This window comes from Chiroxiphia lanceolata, chromosome 3 (genome assembly GCF_009829145.1).
Source record: "Chiroxiphia lanceolata isolate bChiLan1 chromosome 3, bChiLan1.pri, whole genome shotgun sequence".
NCBI classification, from domain to species: domain Eukaryota; kingdom Metazoa; phylum Chordata; class Aves; order Passeriformes; family Pipridae; genus Chiroxiphia; species Chiroxiphia lanceolata.
Window position 1 is genome coordinate 24,624,453 of NC_045639.1, and position 18,053 is coordinate 24,642,505.

General features: G+C 36.5%; 1 protein-coding gene across 4 annotated transcripts in view; it reads left to right on the plus strand.

Annotated features, from left to right (window-relative positions):
- The window catches only part of EML4 (EMAP like 4), a 150,186-nt gene that overhangs the window by 116,589 nt on the left and 15,544 nt on the right, over positions 1 to 18,053 (plus strand). For all 4 annotated transcript variants that reach the window (XM_032682657.1, XM_032682655.1, XM_032682656.1 and 1 more), the window contains 10 exons: positions 1,341 to 1,490; positions 2,956 to 3,025; positions 4,344 to 4,454; positions 6,715 to 6,810; positions 8,432 to 8,566; positions 8,788 to 8,923; positions 10,675 to 10,826; positions 12,329 to 12,454; positions 12,573 to 12,704; positions 13,032 to 13,099. In XM_032682657.1, coding sequence (XP_032538548.1) covers positions 1,341 to 1,490; positions 2,956 to 3,025; positions 4,344 to 4,454; positions 6,715 to 6,810; positions 8,432 to 8,566; positions 8,788 to 8,923; positions 10,675 to 10,826; positions 12,329 to 12,454; positions 12,573 to 12,704; positions 13,032 to 13,099 — 1,176 coding nt within the window. The remainder of the gene's footprint in view (positions 1 to 1,340; positions 1,491 to 2,955; positions 3,026 to 4,343; positions 4,455 to 6,714; positions 6,811 to 8,431; positions 8,567 to 8,787; positions 8,924 to 10,674; positions 10,827 to 12,328; positions 12,455 to 12,572; positions 12,705 to 13,031; positions 13,100 to 18,053) is intronic.

Here is an 18,053-nt window from a genome sequence, read left to right on the forward strand (position 1 = left end):
ACTGAATGTAGTGTCCCTCTTTGAACCATTGTTTAGTTACAGCATGTGTTTAATTTTGCAAGTGTTTCTCTGATCCCATGGTCTGGAGGGACTGCAAAAGAGGAACAGTAGTGTACTGGGGGATTTTTGGGGATGGGAGGGTGGCACTGGAAGGGGTGCAGTGCTATTTTTGATAAAAGGTAGCCCTTTTCCGTGAAGAACAGAGGCTAGGCTATCAGATAGGAGATTCCTGTTTAGATACTCCCAAACTTGAACCTACTGCACCTGCCTTTATTTGTGAGAAAGGGCCAGCTTCTTCCATCCAGCTTTCTCCATGCGAGCCTTTGAACTTCTTTTGAAGTTCTCTTGAACCTGATTAGGTTCTCTTGAACCTGATTAGCCAGAACCTAAAGCTGGAATCCTTTAGCTGAAATTGCTTAGTGTATTTCCCATATTTTCATTGCTGTTGCAGGTGTATTAGTTGGCAGTGAAGCGGAAGGCTCTCTAAAGTGCAGGACATAACAGGAAAATTATATTTTTGGGGCTGTAGAGCTACTGTTAAAGTCTGATTTATGATGTTAATTGTACCTAGTGACCCAGGGAACTGAAATATAGGCAGACAGCCACATTAATAATCTGGATGAAGAAAATGGCACCTGTTCCAAAGAAATAATAACGTTTGATCAGTGCTAATCAAGGCTGGTTCACTGTGTTTAAGACTTCTCAATGTCATTAGGAGCCATACATATTCCTACAGAAAACATGCCTTTTATATATTTTGGGTAGATTGGGATAGAATATTTTTCCCTGTGTAAGTTCTTTTTGAGTTTGGTTTGTTTTAAAAATACTCTAAGGCAGTCTAAAGAAATATTTGCTGAACTTGGCAGCTGCTGCGCAGAAGGCTTGGCTTTTTCTGTAGGGCATTAGGAATTGTTTTAAAAGGCCAAATGAAAGTAATACTCTGGTGCCCAGTGTGCAGATACACAGCTCTGTTGCTGTAAATTATAACAGTGAGTCCTGCTGTTACCTAATGAAATTTCACATGGAAATTTTTACAAAACTGCAAAGCTGTATTTGCTTTACTTCTAGCACGTCTTATTTTTAACATCAATGAACATTATTCCTTGAGGGGTTTGGTTTCCTGAAGTCCATTTGCATGGGGTTTGTTTTGTTTTATTTTTAAAATTTATTAGTGAAATTGTGCTTTTGTTCCAGAGGGAAAAACTTAAAGGGCATTTGCTCCTCAGGAATCCTTTAAGAATAAAAAAAAAAAAAAAAAAAAGTTGAGTTTTTTGTTGTTGGTTTGTGGTTTTTTTTTGGTATTCAGTGATTATGAAAACCTTGACTTAAAATATGTATAGATATGGGTATCGTGGAAGAGACTGTCGAGCCAATGTTTACCTCCTTCCTACCGGAGAAATTGTATATTTCATAGCATCGGTGGTGGTACTATTTAACTATGAGGAGAGAACTCAGCGGCATTACTTGGGTCATACAGACTGCGTTAAATGGTTAGTATATAACATTTGCATGTAAGTATGTGTGTATTAACGCAGAAATATATTATTTTTTTGTTCTCTCCTGCTGTATGTATAAACTAATCAATGTCATCATAATTGTAGTTGTTTCCTGTTTGATTTCACTTTAGTAAACACTGCACAAATGAATTGTGCTAGAGCAGTCCATGCTAGCTTAAATGTAAAACAAGGGGATATGCAGACAATCGAAGAGTGCCAGGTTGAAGAAAGGATCTTTACATAAATTATTCCAGATAGTTATCCCAGAAATTACAAATTGTTGTTAGCCTAACTCTAAATCAGTTGTTTACAGAAAGTATGGCAAAGGTATAACCTTAAAGGAGAACTAGAAAACCAAGTGGAAAACTGAGCAATCATTTTCTCATTTTTGTAAAAGATGCCCCATCCAAGTATTAAGAGAGTCTGGGAAATCAGAAAGATGTTTGCAAAAAGAATTAGAGAGGCAGGGAAATTGAAGCCAGTGTCACTGTGGGTGCAAAGGCGGGTACTGAAGTTGCTGTGTTAGTCTGAAGAATAGTGCACAAAATGTAATGGTGAACGTAAGCTCCCTACTGTACTGTACCTGACTGGAGAAAATTTGATATCTGAAGCTCTTTTCTTCTGTTTTGATAAATGTAATTGCTTCCTGTGGGAGAAATGCTGCCAGTCTTGTGTTCTTCACTTTCATTCAGAAAACAGGACTGAATTGTAAAATTTTTTTGTGTCCATCATTCTGACCTCTTCAGGCTCGCCCCTGCTTCCTCTTTCTTGTTTCAAAGGCTTTCTTCATCTTTGTGATTTTACAGAGAAAGCAAATAAGAAGGTAGGTCAAAAAATCCCTAGGACTGAGAGGATGTATATTCTGAAATCTGTTTTTTCACTCAACTCCGAAGCAAAATGTGATAAGCAAGAGCAGACTTTTGCTTACACTAGTAGTGCACCATACTTCATTAGTGCAGTTAAATCAGTAACTCATTTCACATGGCAGTAATCCCTGACTCCTGGGTGCACAGGCAAACCCTCAGCCAACTTTTCTGCCTTTTTTCCCCCCAGATTCATGATACCTCTAAGTTGAGGCATAAAATACACTGTAGTGTTTATAAATATGGCACATAACGATGTGCAGGAGGTCCATTAAGAGATAATGTAGATTTTGTTACAGTGGACTCCCGATGTAGTGCAAACCTTAGATTGATCAGAGCACATGTGGAGGTGGCTCTTCTGGCACTCCTAGTTGTGTGCCAGCAAACATTGCAAGAGCCTGATCAACCCATCAATACAGTGTGTAATGACATAGTCTGACAAAAAACATTCAGGCTGTCTTGTTAAAAGTGGGATTTAGGATCATAAGTGTCTTCATGGGCTTCTGTTGAGAAACAAAGAAACAAAAATTTACAAAAACCTCTCAGTTTTGAAGACCTATGACAGCAAAAGCAAGTCATATTTCTGTCTGTCTTAGTCTTGCAGTTCATCCAGACAAAATTAGAATTGCAACAGGACAGTTAGCTGGAGTGGATAAAGATGGAAGGGTAAGTAATAGAGCTGTTGAGCAGTAGTATCTTGTTTTGAAAATCAGGAAAAAGTGGTTTGAGTTTTTTTTAATCATTACCTTCTGTTTGCAGTTTATTTTGTGTACTATATTTACTGAGATACTTTGACATTTCTCAGGTAACAGCCTGTACCTCTAGCAAAAGACAGTAACAATGAAGCACTCAACCATATAGCAAAAAGAGCAGAAGCTCATAAAGTCCATTATCTATGACATAGGAAATGCAATTTTAATTCTGCAAGAAAATGTGAAGCTTGTAATTGATTCGTAAGGCCACATCATTTCTGTCACATTACTTTCAATAAGTCTTCTCGAGAGGAGAACAAGTCCCGAGTTCTGTGGGTCAGTATACTCCTAAGCCTTCATGAAAGAGGAAACCAGCTTTGAGAATTCATGGAAGGTGTGCCAAGCTATCCTGTAAACTCACTCATTTGAGATAAGGTGCATTTAAGTGCTCTTATCTCTGGCTCTTGGCATAGTCTGTCAGAATTTAATTGGATTATTTTCATCAAGTTATAAACAGGGGAAAAAAAAGACAGATGCTATAACATATAGAAGTATACTAAATATAACCTTTTTTCAGATGTTCAACTTAATTTCTTAGATTTTGTAAGAAATTCATGTGAGGCTTTTTGTATATGTGATGTTATGATTTCCACTGAGCATTTTTTGACTCATTCTAGAGCTGATTGCTTTTCCATCAGCACAGTGATTTATTGTCACTTTCTATGGTGAATGCTGTCCTTCAGACAACTTTATTCCCACTTTATTTGTGATTGTTTCACATTTCTGAGGCTAAGCTGGTTTGGGATAGTAGTTCTATGAAATATAACCATGGACATTTTCATTGAGTGGTTGGTGATGGTTAGGGAACTCGGTGCACTAGGATTTGTTTCTTTTATTTTCTTTTTTTCCTATTTTCTATATAAAAGCAAAGGTTTGATCATTATTTTCAGTTGTTGTGTAATATTGCTAGGTCTGGGGTCTGAAATGCAAGATGACTCTTCTGTTATTTGTTCAATTAACTTAAATTGGTTGAAGTATGTTCACAACTACCAAATGCCACGATAGTTACGGCAGCGCTGCCTTGTTTATAGCCCAGACACAGGGAGCAACATTGTCTTGACTCTCCCCTTTTGACTTCAGAGTTAGCATCCAGCAGCATCATTAGCACAGGTCATCCTGCATTTTGGTCTGCAGTTTGTAATTCAGGTGGCATTTGATTAACAAAACCTGACACTGGCATATGATGCTTTCACTGTTGATGACGCTGTTTGTCCCCTTGCTTTTTCACGCAGCCTCTGCAGCCCCATGTTAGAGTATGGGACTCGGTGAGCCTGGTGACGCTGCAGGTTATCGGCCTTGGGACTTTCGAGCGTGGAGTGGGCTGTTTGGATTTTTCAAAAGCGGTAAGATGGGTGCAGTGACTCGGTTTGTTAAATAATTCATGCGGTCCTTGTGAACGGGAAGGAAATCTCTGGAGATTTTGCATGTGGTTGTCTGGCTGAACTCTTTTGGTATTTGAAAGTGTGTCAGTAAAGTTTATGTATACTTGATAAAACCAGCTGACAGCAAACGAGCTGGAAAAACAGGAAATGGCATAAGTAAAATTGTGGTAACAAACTAGCATGGTAAATAAATAGCAGGCAAGAAACACCTGAACCAGAAATTGAATTCTGTACTGAGTTTAGTGGTTTGGTTCTTTTTCTGAGAGGCTTGGTTCTTTTTTGTTTTGATGTTAAAAACAAGTTTAGTAATGAGGTTTATGAGGACAAATTTTAGTGAATTCTGATAGGAGGGTTAACTCTTCTGCTTGCACAGCTGGAGTAGGTTTTTGTCCACCAACAGAGAATTTAGAAAAGAACCCTTATGTTATCTCGTACTGTTTTTTCTCCAAGGAATAGCTTGTTCACTTTTTGCCTCTACTTTTACATAGAAAAAAAATTAGAGGTCTTTCTTACTGGGCCCACAGAATTTATCAGAAAAATCAGTAGCACATGGAGATGCACTACTTGGCATTGAAAAAGTTCTCATTTAAAAATTACCAATGAGTTGGTTTTTTTTGTAGAATATGTGTATATTTTAATCTTTAAGCTGCCATTGTATTTTCACTAAAACACTGAGACGTATCAGACCTCCTGAAAACCTGGGCTGGATTCTTTCGTTCCAGCAAGAAGAATTAATGTATGTAAAAAATAAAAAATGCAGAAGTGTCTACAGTATTTTGCTAATAGAGGAAGAGACTGACAGGACAGCTGAGGTGGGAAGGGTTGTCTGCAGATCACCTCATCCACTGTCCTGCTCACAGCAGGTTCAGTCAGAGCAGGCTGCTCAGGGCTGTGGTCCAGCTGAGTTCTGGGTATCTCCAAGAATGGACACTCAACAGTGTCTCTGGGTGACCTGTTGAAAAGAAATTCTCATGCTCTCTTGCTGCAGTTTCACTTCACATTGAAGTGTTGCTAGGTTAGTTATAGTAAGTTTTGTGTTTCCATGAATAAGACTTTTATTTTTGTAGATAGAGGGTAGCATAAATAAAATAGAATAATATGAAAGGAGTACTGTCATTCCTGTCACACTAACAAACCAGTAAAACTTATGAACTTAGATAAGGGATTTTCTCAAGGTGGATGAGAATGTATTCCATCACTTCAAAAACAAAACAAAAAAAAAAACCTCAAGGAATTGTTGAGGATTAGGTTCTAGTTTTTTATTAGTTCTCTTTTGCAGCTGAAACTAATTTTGATACCTCGTTACAGTCTCACATGATTCCTCACTGTATTGACACAGTTCACGTGCAGTATCTAGAACTGTGTTTTTACCACATAATTCATTAACCCCCACAGCAGCTGTGTATATCTCCATTGCTGTCTTCAGGGTTCTTTCCAGTTGATAATTCACATATATATTTGCATGCTAATACTCATAATAGTGTTTGGGAATAATAGTTTCAGCCACCTCTATTTTCATGATTTGTTAGAGAACACAGTTGAACTGCAAGAATCAAGTTTAAAATAATTAAATTCTCCAAATCTTTCTACAAATGTCTTGTGCAAGTATGTGTTGCTGGGAATAAGTATATTTTGTTCTTAGGTTCTCTGTCTGTTCTTTTAATTGTATGTAGCCATATTTACCATTTTGTTGTAATATTTAATACTATAGGTACTGCTCTTCCTGCTTTGTAAGCATTGTATTCAGAAAGTGTTACCTTTGCTGCAGTTTTACCAGCTGCATGATGAAACTGCTGGTACTTTACACACCATGAGAAAAAAACAAGATGTGCTTACAAAATTTGATAATGTAAAGTTGTGTGTATATGCTGGTGGCATTTAAGAAGAAAACACAAGTGGAGCTTGTGTGTCTGTCCTCTAAGACCCGAGAAAAACCAAAATATTTACAGATTAGATAAAGGAAGAAACCTTTGTGTTGCTAGCATGAAATTGCAAACAAGAACACAAAAAAAATCAACTAAACAGTGATATTAAAAAAAAAAAAGAAAGACTTGATAAGACACCTTAAAGTCTTTCCTAGAATATTATTTGAGCTTGTAATTACTTTAAAAGGACTTGGCTAATTTACATTTGTGATTTTTAAAATACTTCTACCCTGCCCTGTTACTAAATGGAGTATGATAGTACTTTGTCAGCACTTTTTTTTTTCTTTTTCCTTTAGGATTCTGGTACTCATTTGTGTGTAATTGATGACTCTAATGAGCATATGCTTACTGTGTGGGATTGGCAGAGGAAATCAAAAATAGCAGAAATAAAGGTAATTTTTTAACAAATTAATATTCTGAAATACAAGTGGTTTTATTCCCATAAATACAACAGTTTGTGAGACTCTTATGATGTTAGTCAGAAACTGCAACTGTATAATAACGCTGGCTTGTGTAAGGATACCAGCAAAATGGATTTTTAACTTGTATAATGGAAGGGGTTTGCATATTGAAGGGTTTGTAATTTCATTTTGTTCATCCTTAAGAGCTAATTCAAATAAAACAATTATCTGATATTTTCTCAATTTAAAAAAAGTAGTTCCTGGGAACTTTAGGAAAGGGAAGTAATGATTCAGCCTGTAGTTGTTAAAAAAAATAAGATACTTTTAGACATTCCTTATTTCATTTTTGTCTGAATAAATTCTGTTCCTTGATTCTCAGCACATATGTGTCTTCTCATTTGAAGTCCAAAGTAGATTGCGATCTTGTCTGCTTTCCTGTTTCTTTTTTAACCTTTCTAAATTTCAGACCAATCAGGTGGGTCCCGAGGTGTTGTGCTCAGTGTTCACGTAAAGTTGATTTCACTGGGAACACTCAATCCTTCGTGTTATGCAGTATCAAGCAAGGAAGTATGACATACATGTGAACCTGAACATTTTTAAATTTTTTTAAATCATGCTCTACAAGCATATATGTATATATCATTACAAACTTGCCATTTCAGATAACAAAATCAGGTTGGTTTGACGCATTTTCTTTAGATTATGTTGACCAATTGTATTCCATTCTGTAAGTTTTAATTCTACGTCAGTGTTTTCATGTCTTTGCTGATATTTTAGGTGAAACTATTTCACATGTGCCTTGTATTTCCCATTTACTAGTGTTCTGTTTTGACTAATTTTACTCTCCAGGGAGTGCCTTGGTGTTTCAAAATTAATTAAAACAGATTCACCTAGAGCAGGTTCCACAGGATTCTGTCCAGGTGGGTTTTCAATATCTCCAGAGAAGGAGACTCAACAACCTCTCTGGGCAGCCTGTTTCAAAATCCAGTAGAAACAAATGCACTGATGCATTTAGTTTAGTGTTTTGTAATCATCACCTCCAGGAGATTTGTCTTCAAAGACAGTTAAGTTGAATATCCATTAGAAGTTAAGTAAATGACCAGTCAGTTTGTTATGTGTGTAAAATCTATTGGTAAAGGATGAAATACTCTATTATATTAGTAATTCAGTAACAGTGTATGCAGCCAGTAAAAATACAAAGGTGGGACCCTATGTTTCAGAGTTTTGAATTATACAGGTTTCTCTTCTTCTTCTTCATGAGGAAGAAAGGAGAAAAAGAAAGAACCTGAGCGAGTTTTTATAGCATTTCAAAAAGAGAACGATGGATATATTCTTACTACGTTATCTGTTGTCTTACTTACTCTGTTGCAACTTTGTTATCCAGAATAGCAAACCAGTCTGTGTGAAAATTAGGTAGGGTTTTCAATCCAAAAATCTTGCCTTTTATATATTATTCATTTTCCTTGGTGAGCAGAAGAAAGCAGAAGCTTCTGTGATTTGAAAGGGAATGTAAAAACCTACCTTGTATACCGAAGTTTAATAAAGGTGTTTACATGTGTTTCTAGTAGTTAATGTCCAATCTGAATAAATATTTTTTCTGTTATTATTTCAGACTACAAATGAAGTTGTTCTTGCTATAGAATTCCATCCAACTGATGCAAATACCATAATAACATGTGGAAAGTCTCATATATTTTTCTGGACCTGGAGTGGCAATTCGTTATCAAGGAAGCAAGGGATATTTGGGGTAATAATGTCTTGATACCACGACAGTTTTGAATCAATGGAAGTCATATTTTCTATATGTTTGCTTTGTTGTTACCATGTACTGTTTGAGCAGAGAGGTAAACAAACACAAAAGACTAAATTCTGCTCACATGTATACAGCGTGTAAGCGTGTGGATACAATATACTAATTATGTAACAACTACAAGAAATTATCCCTCTGTCTTGCTTATTTTGTTTCAGAAATATGAAAAACCCAAATTTGTTCAGTGTTTGGCTTTCTTGGGAAATGGTGATGTGCTCACTGGAGACTCAGGTGGCATAATACTTATATGGGGCAAAACTACTGTAGAAGCTACTCCAGGAAAAGGACCTAAAGGTAGGATACGTGTGTTAATCACAGATTTTAGGTGGTCTGTAGAAGACAAACATGAAGGGTTGCATTAGAAAAGAAATAGGGAAACAGGCCTGACTAAGAGCATTCACTTCCTGTAAATAACAGGTGGTATTAATTCTGCAAGTCTTATGAATTTGCTGACTTAAGAGCAGTCTAGAGTTTCTCAATAACTAATGAGACTGTGCTTCAAATGAATGAAAACTATTTTATCTAAATGTTTTGCATTAAAAAATGTGGTTAATCAACTTTCCTTTCATCCTGTGATTTGAAAAAGGCTGTGGGATCAGTTTGAGGATTCTGCAGGCTACCTTTGCCTCTAAAGGCTTATGTTGTACCATGCTTAGTCTCAGAGGAATACCGTTAAGTGGTGAAGCTGACATTAATAGGACTTGGAAGCGAAGAAAAATTACAGTGCTTAGTTGTACCAGTTACATGAATAACAGTTTCTGGTTTAGCAGACACTCAAGTCTTGCCTGTAAAATATGCTTTAAAAAAAAAAAATCCAACATTTTATTTGAAATTTTAGGGCAAAGCTTTTGTGAAAAAGAAAGGGAAATGATTTGTTACCAAACATATGCAGACCTGGCACAGTTGAGCCTTAAGGTAACTCATAAATTCAGTGATAATTTATTTTGCTTGGCACCGATTTCAAACACTCTGGTTTAAATTGGTGTGCCAGGAAAACATTCAAGTAAAAAGTAAATTTTTAATGGTAAGTCTGTTTTTGTAGGTAAATCTTTTTTGTCTTTTAAGCTAACTGCAGTGGAAAAGTAATTTAAAAAGTTATCTGATGTTTAATTTTTAATTTCTTGTGCAAAAATAATTTTTTTCCAGTATAATCTTAAAAGTTGTCAAATAGAACATTTATTTACAAAGGCTAACTAACTGTTGGATTTTTTTGTTGCTTTATCACATTAGATTGGTCACAAGGACTTATACTCTTTTTTCACGTTGTGAGGGCACACTGATATGAGCCACAGGCAGAGTCAGCAAAGTTAAGCTCATATTTAGTTGGGTAATGTTTTAGACTTTTCTGTGATTGCTATTTAAAAATATGCAGCACCAGAGTCTTGTTTGGTTTGTTTTTTTAAATACACTTTCCGATGAGGATGCAAAGGGCTTGTTTTGCTACCCTTGTTGTTTAATTTTCTCATCTCTCCTTCTTCCATGTGTTTTCCTTTGCGTAGACTGCTGTCTTGCTAGTTGCCAAATACTGCTTGTACTATTTTTAAGTGTGGCAACATCCAGCAGTAGATACTAGGTTCGTGTATCCCAGAAACTTTGCTATAAGTAATTTACTTTTTATTCCCAAGAGACTGTAGACAACAAGTCTTTGAGTTTCTTTATTAAAATAATTTTACTTCTTTTCTAATAATGACTTGCTAGAGATTTTTTGATTCTAAAACACAGTTTCTCATGCATCTGAAAAAACGATGTTCCCTTGGATAGCAGAGAAATGAAAGCATTTTGCAAATTGCTGTTCTTGCCTGCACAGTTTGTAGGGCAATCAATCTCAAAAAAGTTTCTCTTCAGAACTGCAGGCCCTTTGTTTTATCTTTTTATCCCGTAAGAAAACACTACCACCTTGTGTTTGCAATACTAATGCAATACTAAGAGCCTGACAATCCAAACGTAATTATTTACTTGCAGACTTATTTTATTCTTCTGCCAAAAGGCAAAGCTTCTTGTAAACCCCAAGTGAAAAAGTTATTATTTTCTTTTTGTGCATGTAGGAGTATATCAGATAAGCAGACAAATCAAAGCGCACGATGGCAGTGTGTTCACACTTTGTCAAATGAGGAATGGGATGCTGCTAACTGGAGGTGGGAAAGACCGAAAGATCATCCTGTGGGATCATGATTTGAATCCTGAAAGGGAAATCGAGGTAAGAAAGCGAGAGTGACAAGGAATTTGCCTTGGCTAGCAAGACAGCCTTCCCCACGCTCTGGAGGGTGACAGAATACCTTCTGGTTGCTGTTTTTTAAGTGGATGACAATGTTTTATTATATAAGGGCTTAAATTTATAGGGGCTTCAGTTCTTCTGTGCCTAAGTTGAACAGAAACTTTAAGGGTTTTCTTTCCTCTGAAACCTTTCTTAGGTTTTTTTATTCATCCTGTTTGAGGGGATGTTTGAGGATATTCCTTAGTATCACCCGTGTTTTTGTTACGTTACCTGTCTGAAGAAAGACAATATTACCAGCATTTGAGGGTCTTAATAGAACATGTGACATAAGGTAAATAGATGGTAGGATGCATATAGGTATTCTGTGATAATTAATGATTAATAAGCTATGATGAGGAACTTACTTTGAATTTAACCTAAAATAGGTGTTTAGTGAATACATATTTTCTTTGTGATTTACCTATATGGCAGCACTAGGTCAAAGGGGTTGAACTGGAAAAAATTGCATATTTTGGATTTTAAAGTACTTTTTGTTTTTCCCTGATTTTGAAATAATGTATTCTTCTTAAACAGTTCTTCAGCCAGTGGTTTACTCCTCTTACCTAATGTCCATTTATAGCAGCATTTTTTTCTTAACACTTATGTAAGTTTGATCTAGAGTTTGTTACTGCCTTGAATCTAATATTGACTAATCTAATATTGAATCTAATATTTAGAAAACATGGATGAGAGAAAGCATTGACTATCATATACAATTCTTAGGCTTAAGTAACATACTCTATTCATATCAATGTCTTTGTTTTCTTTTTGTTAATAATGTTACGTTAAAGCTACTTTTTATTTTACCAGAATCCTGACAGATTGATTTTTCTATCTTGTGTGGCTAATATTAGTGTATTTTCTAAGATAAATCATTTAGAAAAACAAACAATTGCACATTGTAAAATAAAAAAATGTATTAGAATTCAAGCCTGCAATAAACAAAGTCATTAAAATTCAAAGTCATTGCTGACATAAGGCACATGAACATTTACTTAAGGCTAATCAGGAAACATTAAGAAAACCAGGAAGCATTTACTGTGTGCTACAAGATTTTTCTTGTTTTTCAAAATGTGTTTTGGAAAGTAAGTAGTAACTATGTATTATTCCTTTCCTTATGAGTTGTGAGGTCGTGGAGTGCATTTGTTTAGTGTATTTGACACTTTAAAGCTGTGTAATTTAGTTTGTAATTTTTTCTACTGAGACTTATTAAAATGGCATAACTGTGATTGTCTTGGAACCTGATCATCTTATATGCCTGTACTGAACAGATAGATGAGGTAGGTTTCAGGTCAAGTCCTGATCTGGGTTTTACATGATTAGATTGTTCCTTTTTACTGGGAGAACTCCAGTTGTGGTACTGTCATTGTGCACTATTTGTGGCCTTCAAAAATGAGTGCCTGTCAAGATGTGTGATGTGGTTTTACAGATGTTTCTTTTCCTAGGTTCCTGATCAGTATGGAACAATCAGAGCAGTAGCAGAAGGAAAAGCAGATCAATTTTTAGTGGGTACTTCACGAAACTTTGTTTTGCGGGGAACATTTAACGATGGTTTCGTAGTAGAGGTGCAGGTGAGCACAACTGTATTTTTAAACTATAACCCCAAAATGTAAAAGTTTTCCCTGATGGTGTGTTGTTTTAAGAATCTTCATTTTATTAATAGTTAAATCATATTTGATTTCTTTCTAGGGACATACAGATGAACTCTGGGGACTGGCATCTCATCCTTTCAAAGACTTATTTTTAACATGTGCCCAAGATAGGCAAGTTTGTATGTGGAACTCTGTGGACCACACACTGGAATGGACCAGGCTGCTAGATGTATGTTAACCCTTTAATGTTAAATATAAAGCTGGAAAATAGGAAAAAGCAGTGTTCATTTCATATTTTGGCTAGTTCTGTCCTAATATCCAAGCAGAAATATTTTTTTACACAGAAATTTAGGTTTTTTTACTTTCAAGGTTGTCTTGTAGTGCATGTCACTGATACATTAAAAGAAAAGCTGTCTGAGGATTAGCATGCTGCTAACTGATTAGTTTTTCCTGTGTCAGTTCACCTCAGATTTTTAGGATAGCTTTGGTATAAGGAGAGGTGTTTGACCCTCAGGAAGCGGATGGGTGAATATCGTGTCTGTCCCTCTCTGTTCAGGAGCCGGGGCACTGTGCTGATTTCCATCCCAGTGGAGCAGTGGTCGCGATAGGAACACACTCGGGCAGGTAAACGCCTTTCAACTGAGTTGTGATGATTGAAAGTTTAAAGGACGTGGTTTAATATGATGCATATTATAATTGGAAGTAATTTCCTTTTTATTCTTTACTGCTTGAGGTTATGGAGCCTAAAAAGCTTGGCGGAAGGGGACAGATCATCTTATATATGTGTGAGATGCAGACAGAAGAATTATTTGTTTGTTGTTTTTTTAATAACTCCTTCACAAAAGCCCGTGTCTTGATTTTTTTATTTCTTTAACTATTTTCTTTTTTGCAGGGGTTTCCATGAACACTCCTTATTGTCTTTACCAAGTATCATATATTTTAATAATATGTGCATGTTACATTTGTTTGTAAGACAGGTACAGTAGAGATCTTTCTCTTTCCCAGATCAAACACACTTGCAACATTTTAAATTGAGGTGGAGAGGCAAGTAAACAGGCTAACATTTTGACTTTTGTGTAAGACAGTTCAAAATGGCACATTGCTGCAGTGAAGTGATGCTGAACTGTTTCTGTTCTTCCTGAAATACACAAATTGTTGTGTATTTGAAATCTGTAAAAGCACAAGCTGAATCTTTTTAACTCAGGCTTCTTTCAGTGGTGAAAAGCGTGTATTTTATTTCATAGTCAAACTCTGGCTTGGTATTATCTCCCAAGAAAGGAGTACCAATGTACCACTTAAAAGAAAAAAACAGGATATTCATAGCATCAAAAAGGTGAGAGGAGCAGATTTTAAATCTTACTAGTATTTTATTCTGTTTTTCAGTTATACCTCATGGTTGAGGTATAACTTGATGATAAAATAATGCCTAGTGCATGTAAGAAAATTGGGATTTTTTTTTTTTTGTGAATTTTTTTGTTTGTTTGTTTAATTCACCCACTAGAAAGTTTTTTTTATACCTAACCTCATGCCTAAAAACCATTTGAAGATTGGTTTTTTAGAAACTGCTGAGCATATGCAACACCCTTAAACTTTCCAGGAAAAATGAAATGTTAAATATTTTTAGAAAGTTTTCTTCTCCAAGGTGAAGATGCAGTCTGCACTAAATTCATTAGGTTATAGCATCAGGCTAGAAAACCAAGCTTACCTTCCTAAGAAAAACCTTGCTGAGCTCTTGTGTATTTGATTACCACATTTCCAATTATTCATTTCTCATAATCATAAAAATTAAATTGAATAAATGTTTCTGTCTTCATTAAACAAAGCAGGACATTCAGGCCTAATAGTACTTGAAACAGGGAAGAGGTGAAAGAAGGTCAGTTTACGTTTCTTCAGAGTTATTAGGCATTTTTGAACTTATATCAAGCACAATTGAGGCATTGCATGGCCAAAGCATTCAGTCTGTTGTTTACTTTTGGTTGACTTTTTTTTCCCTCTCCCAGAGCATTTAATGTCACTTTATAAGCACATTTCAGTTGAAATTCTTATTTTTAATTTACTTGAGGCAACCAGTTTATACTGGGTTCAAGAAGTTTATGATGATGGCCTTGGGGTTTTTTGACATTTTTTACCCTGTTCTTCTTGGAACTAAACAGTTATATTTTCACCATTATTGTTTTAGTGTGTTCTGAAATTGCATGATTCAATGATAGGTTTGAGATACACAAATGAAACTGAATTGAAATGAGACCTGGTAAGTGTATAAGTGGATGAGAAATAAGTGGAGTTGTGAGTCAAGATAAACAAAACAGTTTTAAAATTACTGCCTAACCAGCAGGATCATGTAGTGCTTTATGTGCCAGATAATCTGGTCCAAGGGAGTTATTTCCCAAGGAATGAGAGCAGCCTGATATATCTCGATTAACGTTGGGGAAAATAACCTCAAACCCATAACAAATAGTTTAATAATTTGATACACAGCCCAAAAATCTTAAAGCAAATATTAAATTAGTCTAATGTGTTTAGAACTCAATAAACCCAAACCTTGGATGTGTCTATTACCTTCTAGTGCTGCTCAGCTTCCAGAACAGAGGTCAGTAAGACAGGGGCAGGGAATGGAGCACTAAGAAAGTTGGATTTGGTGGCTGAAATTGTAACATCTAAAGAAAACTGGATTTGCTACGTCTCTTCCTGTTCTTGTCTGTTGTTTCAGTGCTGTGTTTTTTATTAGGCCAAGCGTCATGCTTTTGGTGTGTTTTTCATGTATCACTTCCCATAATGAGTGTTTTGGTATCACTTCCCTTTTTTGGGCTGTCTGCAAATGGTCTACTGCAGGTTTTGTTACCACTTTTTTGAATACCTGCTGTGTGCCTGATCATCAGTAGTTTGGAAGTAAGCTTGGTTTGGAGAGAACTAATACTTTTTGTGAATCCTGCTGTTTGCTGAAAAGGCACAGCTGGAAAACTAAAACCAGCTATCCTGCTAGAAATCCTACCACAGAAATGGGTTTTTCAAGGCACTATGCAGATCCTTTTGCCATGCTGCTATTTGACTAATCATTTAGCATATCTTGAGTGCTAAGCATTTGAGTATTCAAAGGCACTGCAGAAAAAAAGACTAACAAGAGTCTTACAAAACTGCTAACATTATTAAGAAAAGTGAAGGCTGAAGGGTGTTGTAAGCCAGAGCCACAGGGAAGTGAATCAGGCAATAGAGCTACGGAGATTTATATAGTTCAGCATCTGTTGTTGTATTAAGGTGAAGAAGCCTAAATATCCGAGGGAACCTTGGAAGATGGGTTGGTTTGTGCACTCTGATTAATGCCTGGCAAGTTCAGCATTCAGTATTAACTAATCATGGGAATTGCAGGTGTAAGTGCAAAAATATATTGCTACTTAGGAATTCTGTTTCCCTGGTGATTTAATCAGAAAAATTCTACATTTACAGATGTGAGTTATCGGTAATGCACGTCTATCATGGGTAGAATTTGTTTTCCAAAAGAGAGTGCTTTAAGGCATTTCTGTTCCTAAAAGCACAGACTTTTTTTTTATATAGGTTATTAGTATTTTTTTTAAAGCAAAGGAATGGGAAAACAAGAAACAAATGAAAATTGCTCAAGTTTTTCTTTTTCATGTAAACTCACAAACAGTAACAATTGGGAGAAGAATCAATTAAAATCAGAAAAAGTGAGACACTATCTTAGGGCACTGGAATACCATTCATCCATTTATTTCATCCAATCTGTGGATCAGAACTTCACTTGGAAGCCAAGCTTTGCATTTCCCAGCCCTTAAGAGTTTTCCTGGGTTAGCTGCCATTTGCATGTTGCATACCTTCTCGTGGGAAGGAAGATCTTCTCCTGAAACAGTCTCAAGGTGGACCCCAGCTGTTTGCAAGAAGGGCATATGTGTGGCATGCCAATGAACTGCTGTAGCTGCTAGACTGGAGACACATTTCATGGAGATGGACTTTGATGCTGGCAGTTGCAGTGTTTGCCACGGCATTGGAAGGGCTTGGAAGATTTAAGGGAGCATTTCTGATTATAGATTATAGCTGTGGAAGCATCAAGAAATGACTGTACTATATGTGACCAGTGTTTCCTTTCTTAAATTATTATCAAAATTGTCACAGTGCACTGACTGTTTCCTTGGACAGCTAGCATTGCTGCCAGTATCTCCTATTCAGAAGAATTTTTAGAGAGGGACTGATGTTACAAAATGCTTTCTCCAAATGCCAAATGCAGCTTAGTGTGCACTCTTAAGAGCAGCAGATGTTTTGCATTGTGTTTGATACCTCTGTGCTTTAAGTAAAATAGGGATGGTCTGCATATTTTTTCTGGCTGCATTTTAGGCTTTGGTTATTTTTCATTTTACATAATGCTAATGGGAGGATTATCTGATTCAGGTGATGGCCTCAAAGAACAAACCTAAACAGCCAGTCTCAGGGTCAGCATCAAGAGGCATGTCCCTGCTGCAGCAGCCTCCCTGCTCTGCCCTGGTTATGTATTTTGGGACAAAGGTGGCTGAGCCCTTCCCTCGGCTGTCTGGCAAAACTGCTGTGCAACACAATCACCTGTGGGAGGGTGTGGGAACGGGGGTACCCATCTCCTTTGTGGAAGAAGGCTGCTTTTGGTTGTTACTATGCTGATCATCAGTTTTTACATACAGGCACTCCAGCTATGCTGCTCAGGATAAGCAAACAGGCATCATGCTATGTCATCTTGCTAGATAAATAGATTTTTGCCGTTTTGGGGATTTTTTTTTGTTTTGTTTTGTTTTTTAAATTTATTTAATTTGTCCTTTAATATCCACACCCCTCTCAGGGTTGTCAGCCAGGTTACATTTTAGTGAAGCATTTGTCAGGGCCAAAGGGTGACATAGTTTGAACAAAATAGCAGAATAGCAACTTGTAACTCCTAATGTGTTCAGAGAACCTGCAAAGCTTCAGTAGATTTCAGTGTAGATTGGATATCAAAATCCTAGAGGATTACATCAAAGAGACTCTCAGCATGTTTTCTACTGCTTTCCAGTGCAAACATGTTAGTTGTTTTCCACTAGTTCTCTCTCTCTTGCACACAGATTATTCAGCAGTCCATGGCGTATGGAGTTGGGGTTTCTTTATGCGTATGTTGTTTAATTCCTTTCGTGTGGTTCTCCAAACACAAGCTGATTCTAAGCCATTGGGACCAGGCTGCTTTCCAGATGCCTAGCTGTCAGACACTGGATGAGCACAAGCTGAAAACTCATCTCCATCCATAGAAAACAGCAGTGTGTGTTGTTGTTCCTGGAGTTTATTTTACAGCTTTGTTACGATCCTAGGTTTAGCAATGTTCCACTGAATTCACTATGATACAAAGGGTGGAATTGCCTTGCTCGTTTCCACAGTGTATAAACTCACCATTTACCATTAGGGATAGAAACCTGTCTGTGAAATCAAAAGTTGGGAGCAAAGACATTAAATTCTCAGTACAGCTTCCTGGTATTTAGCCATTTTGACACCTGTTTTCATGATCTACATGTATGAATATATATTTTTATTAAATTGTCATTGTCTCTCTGTTGCTAATGTTCACTCTATTTAG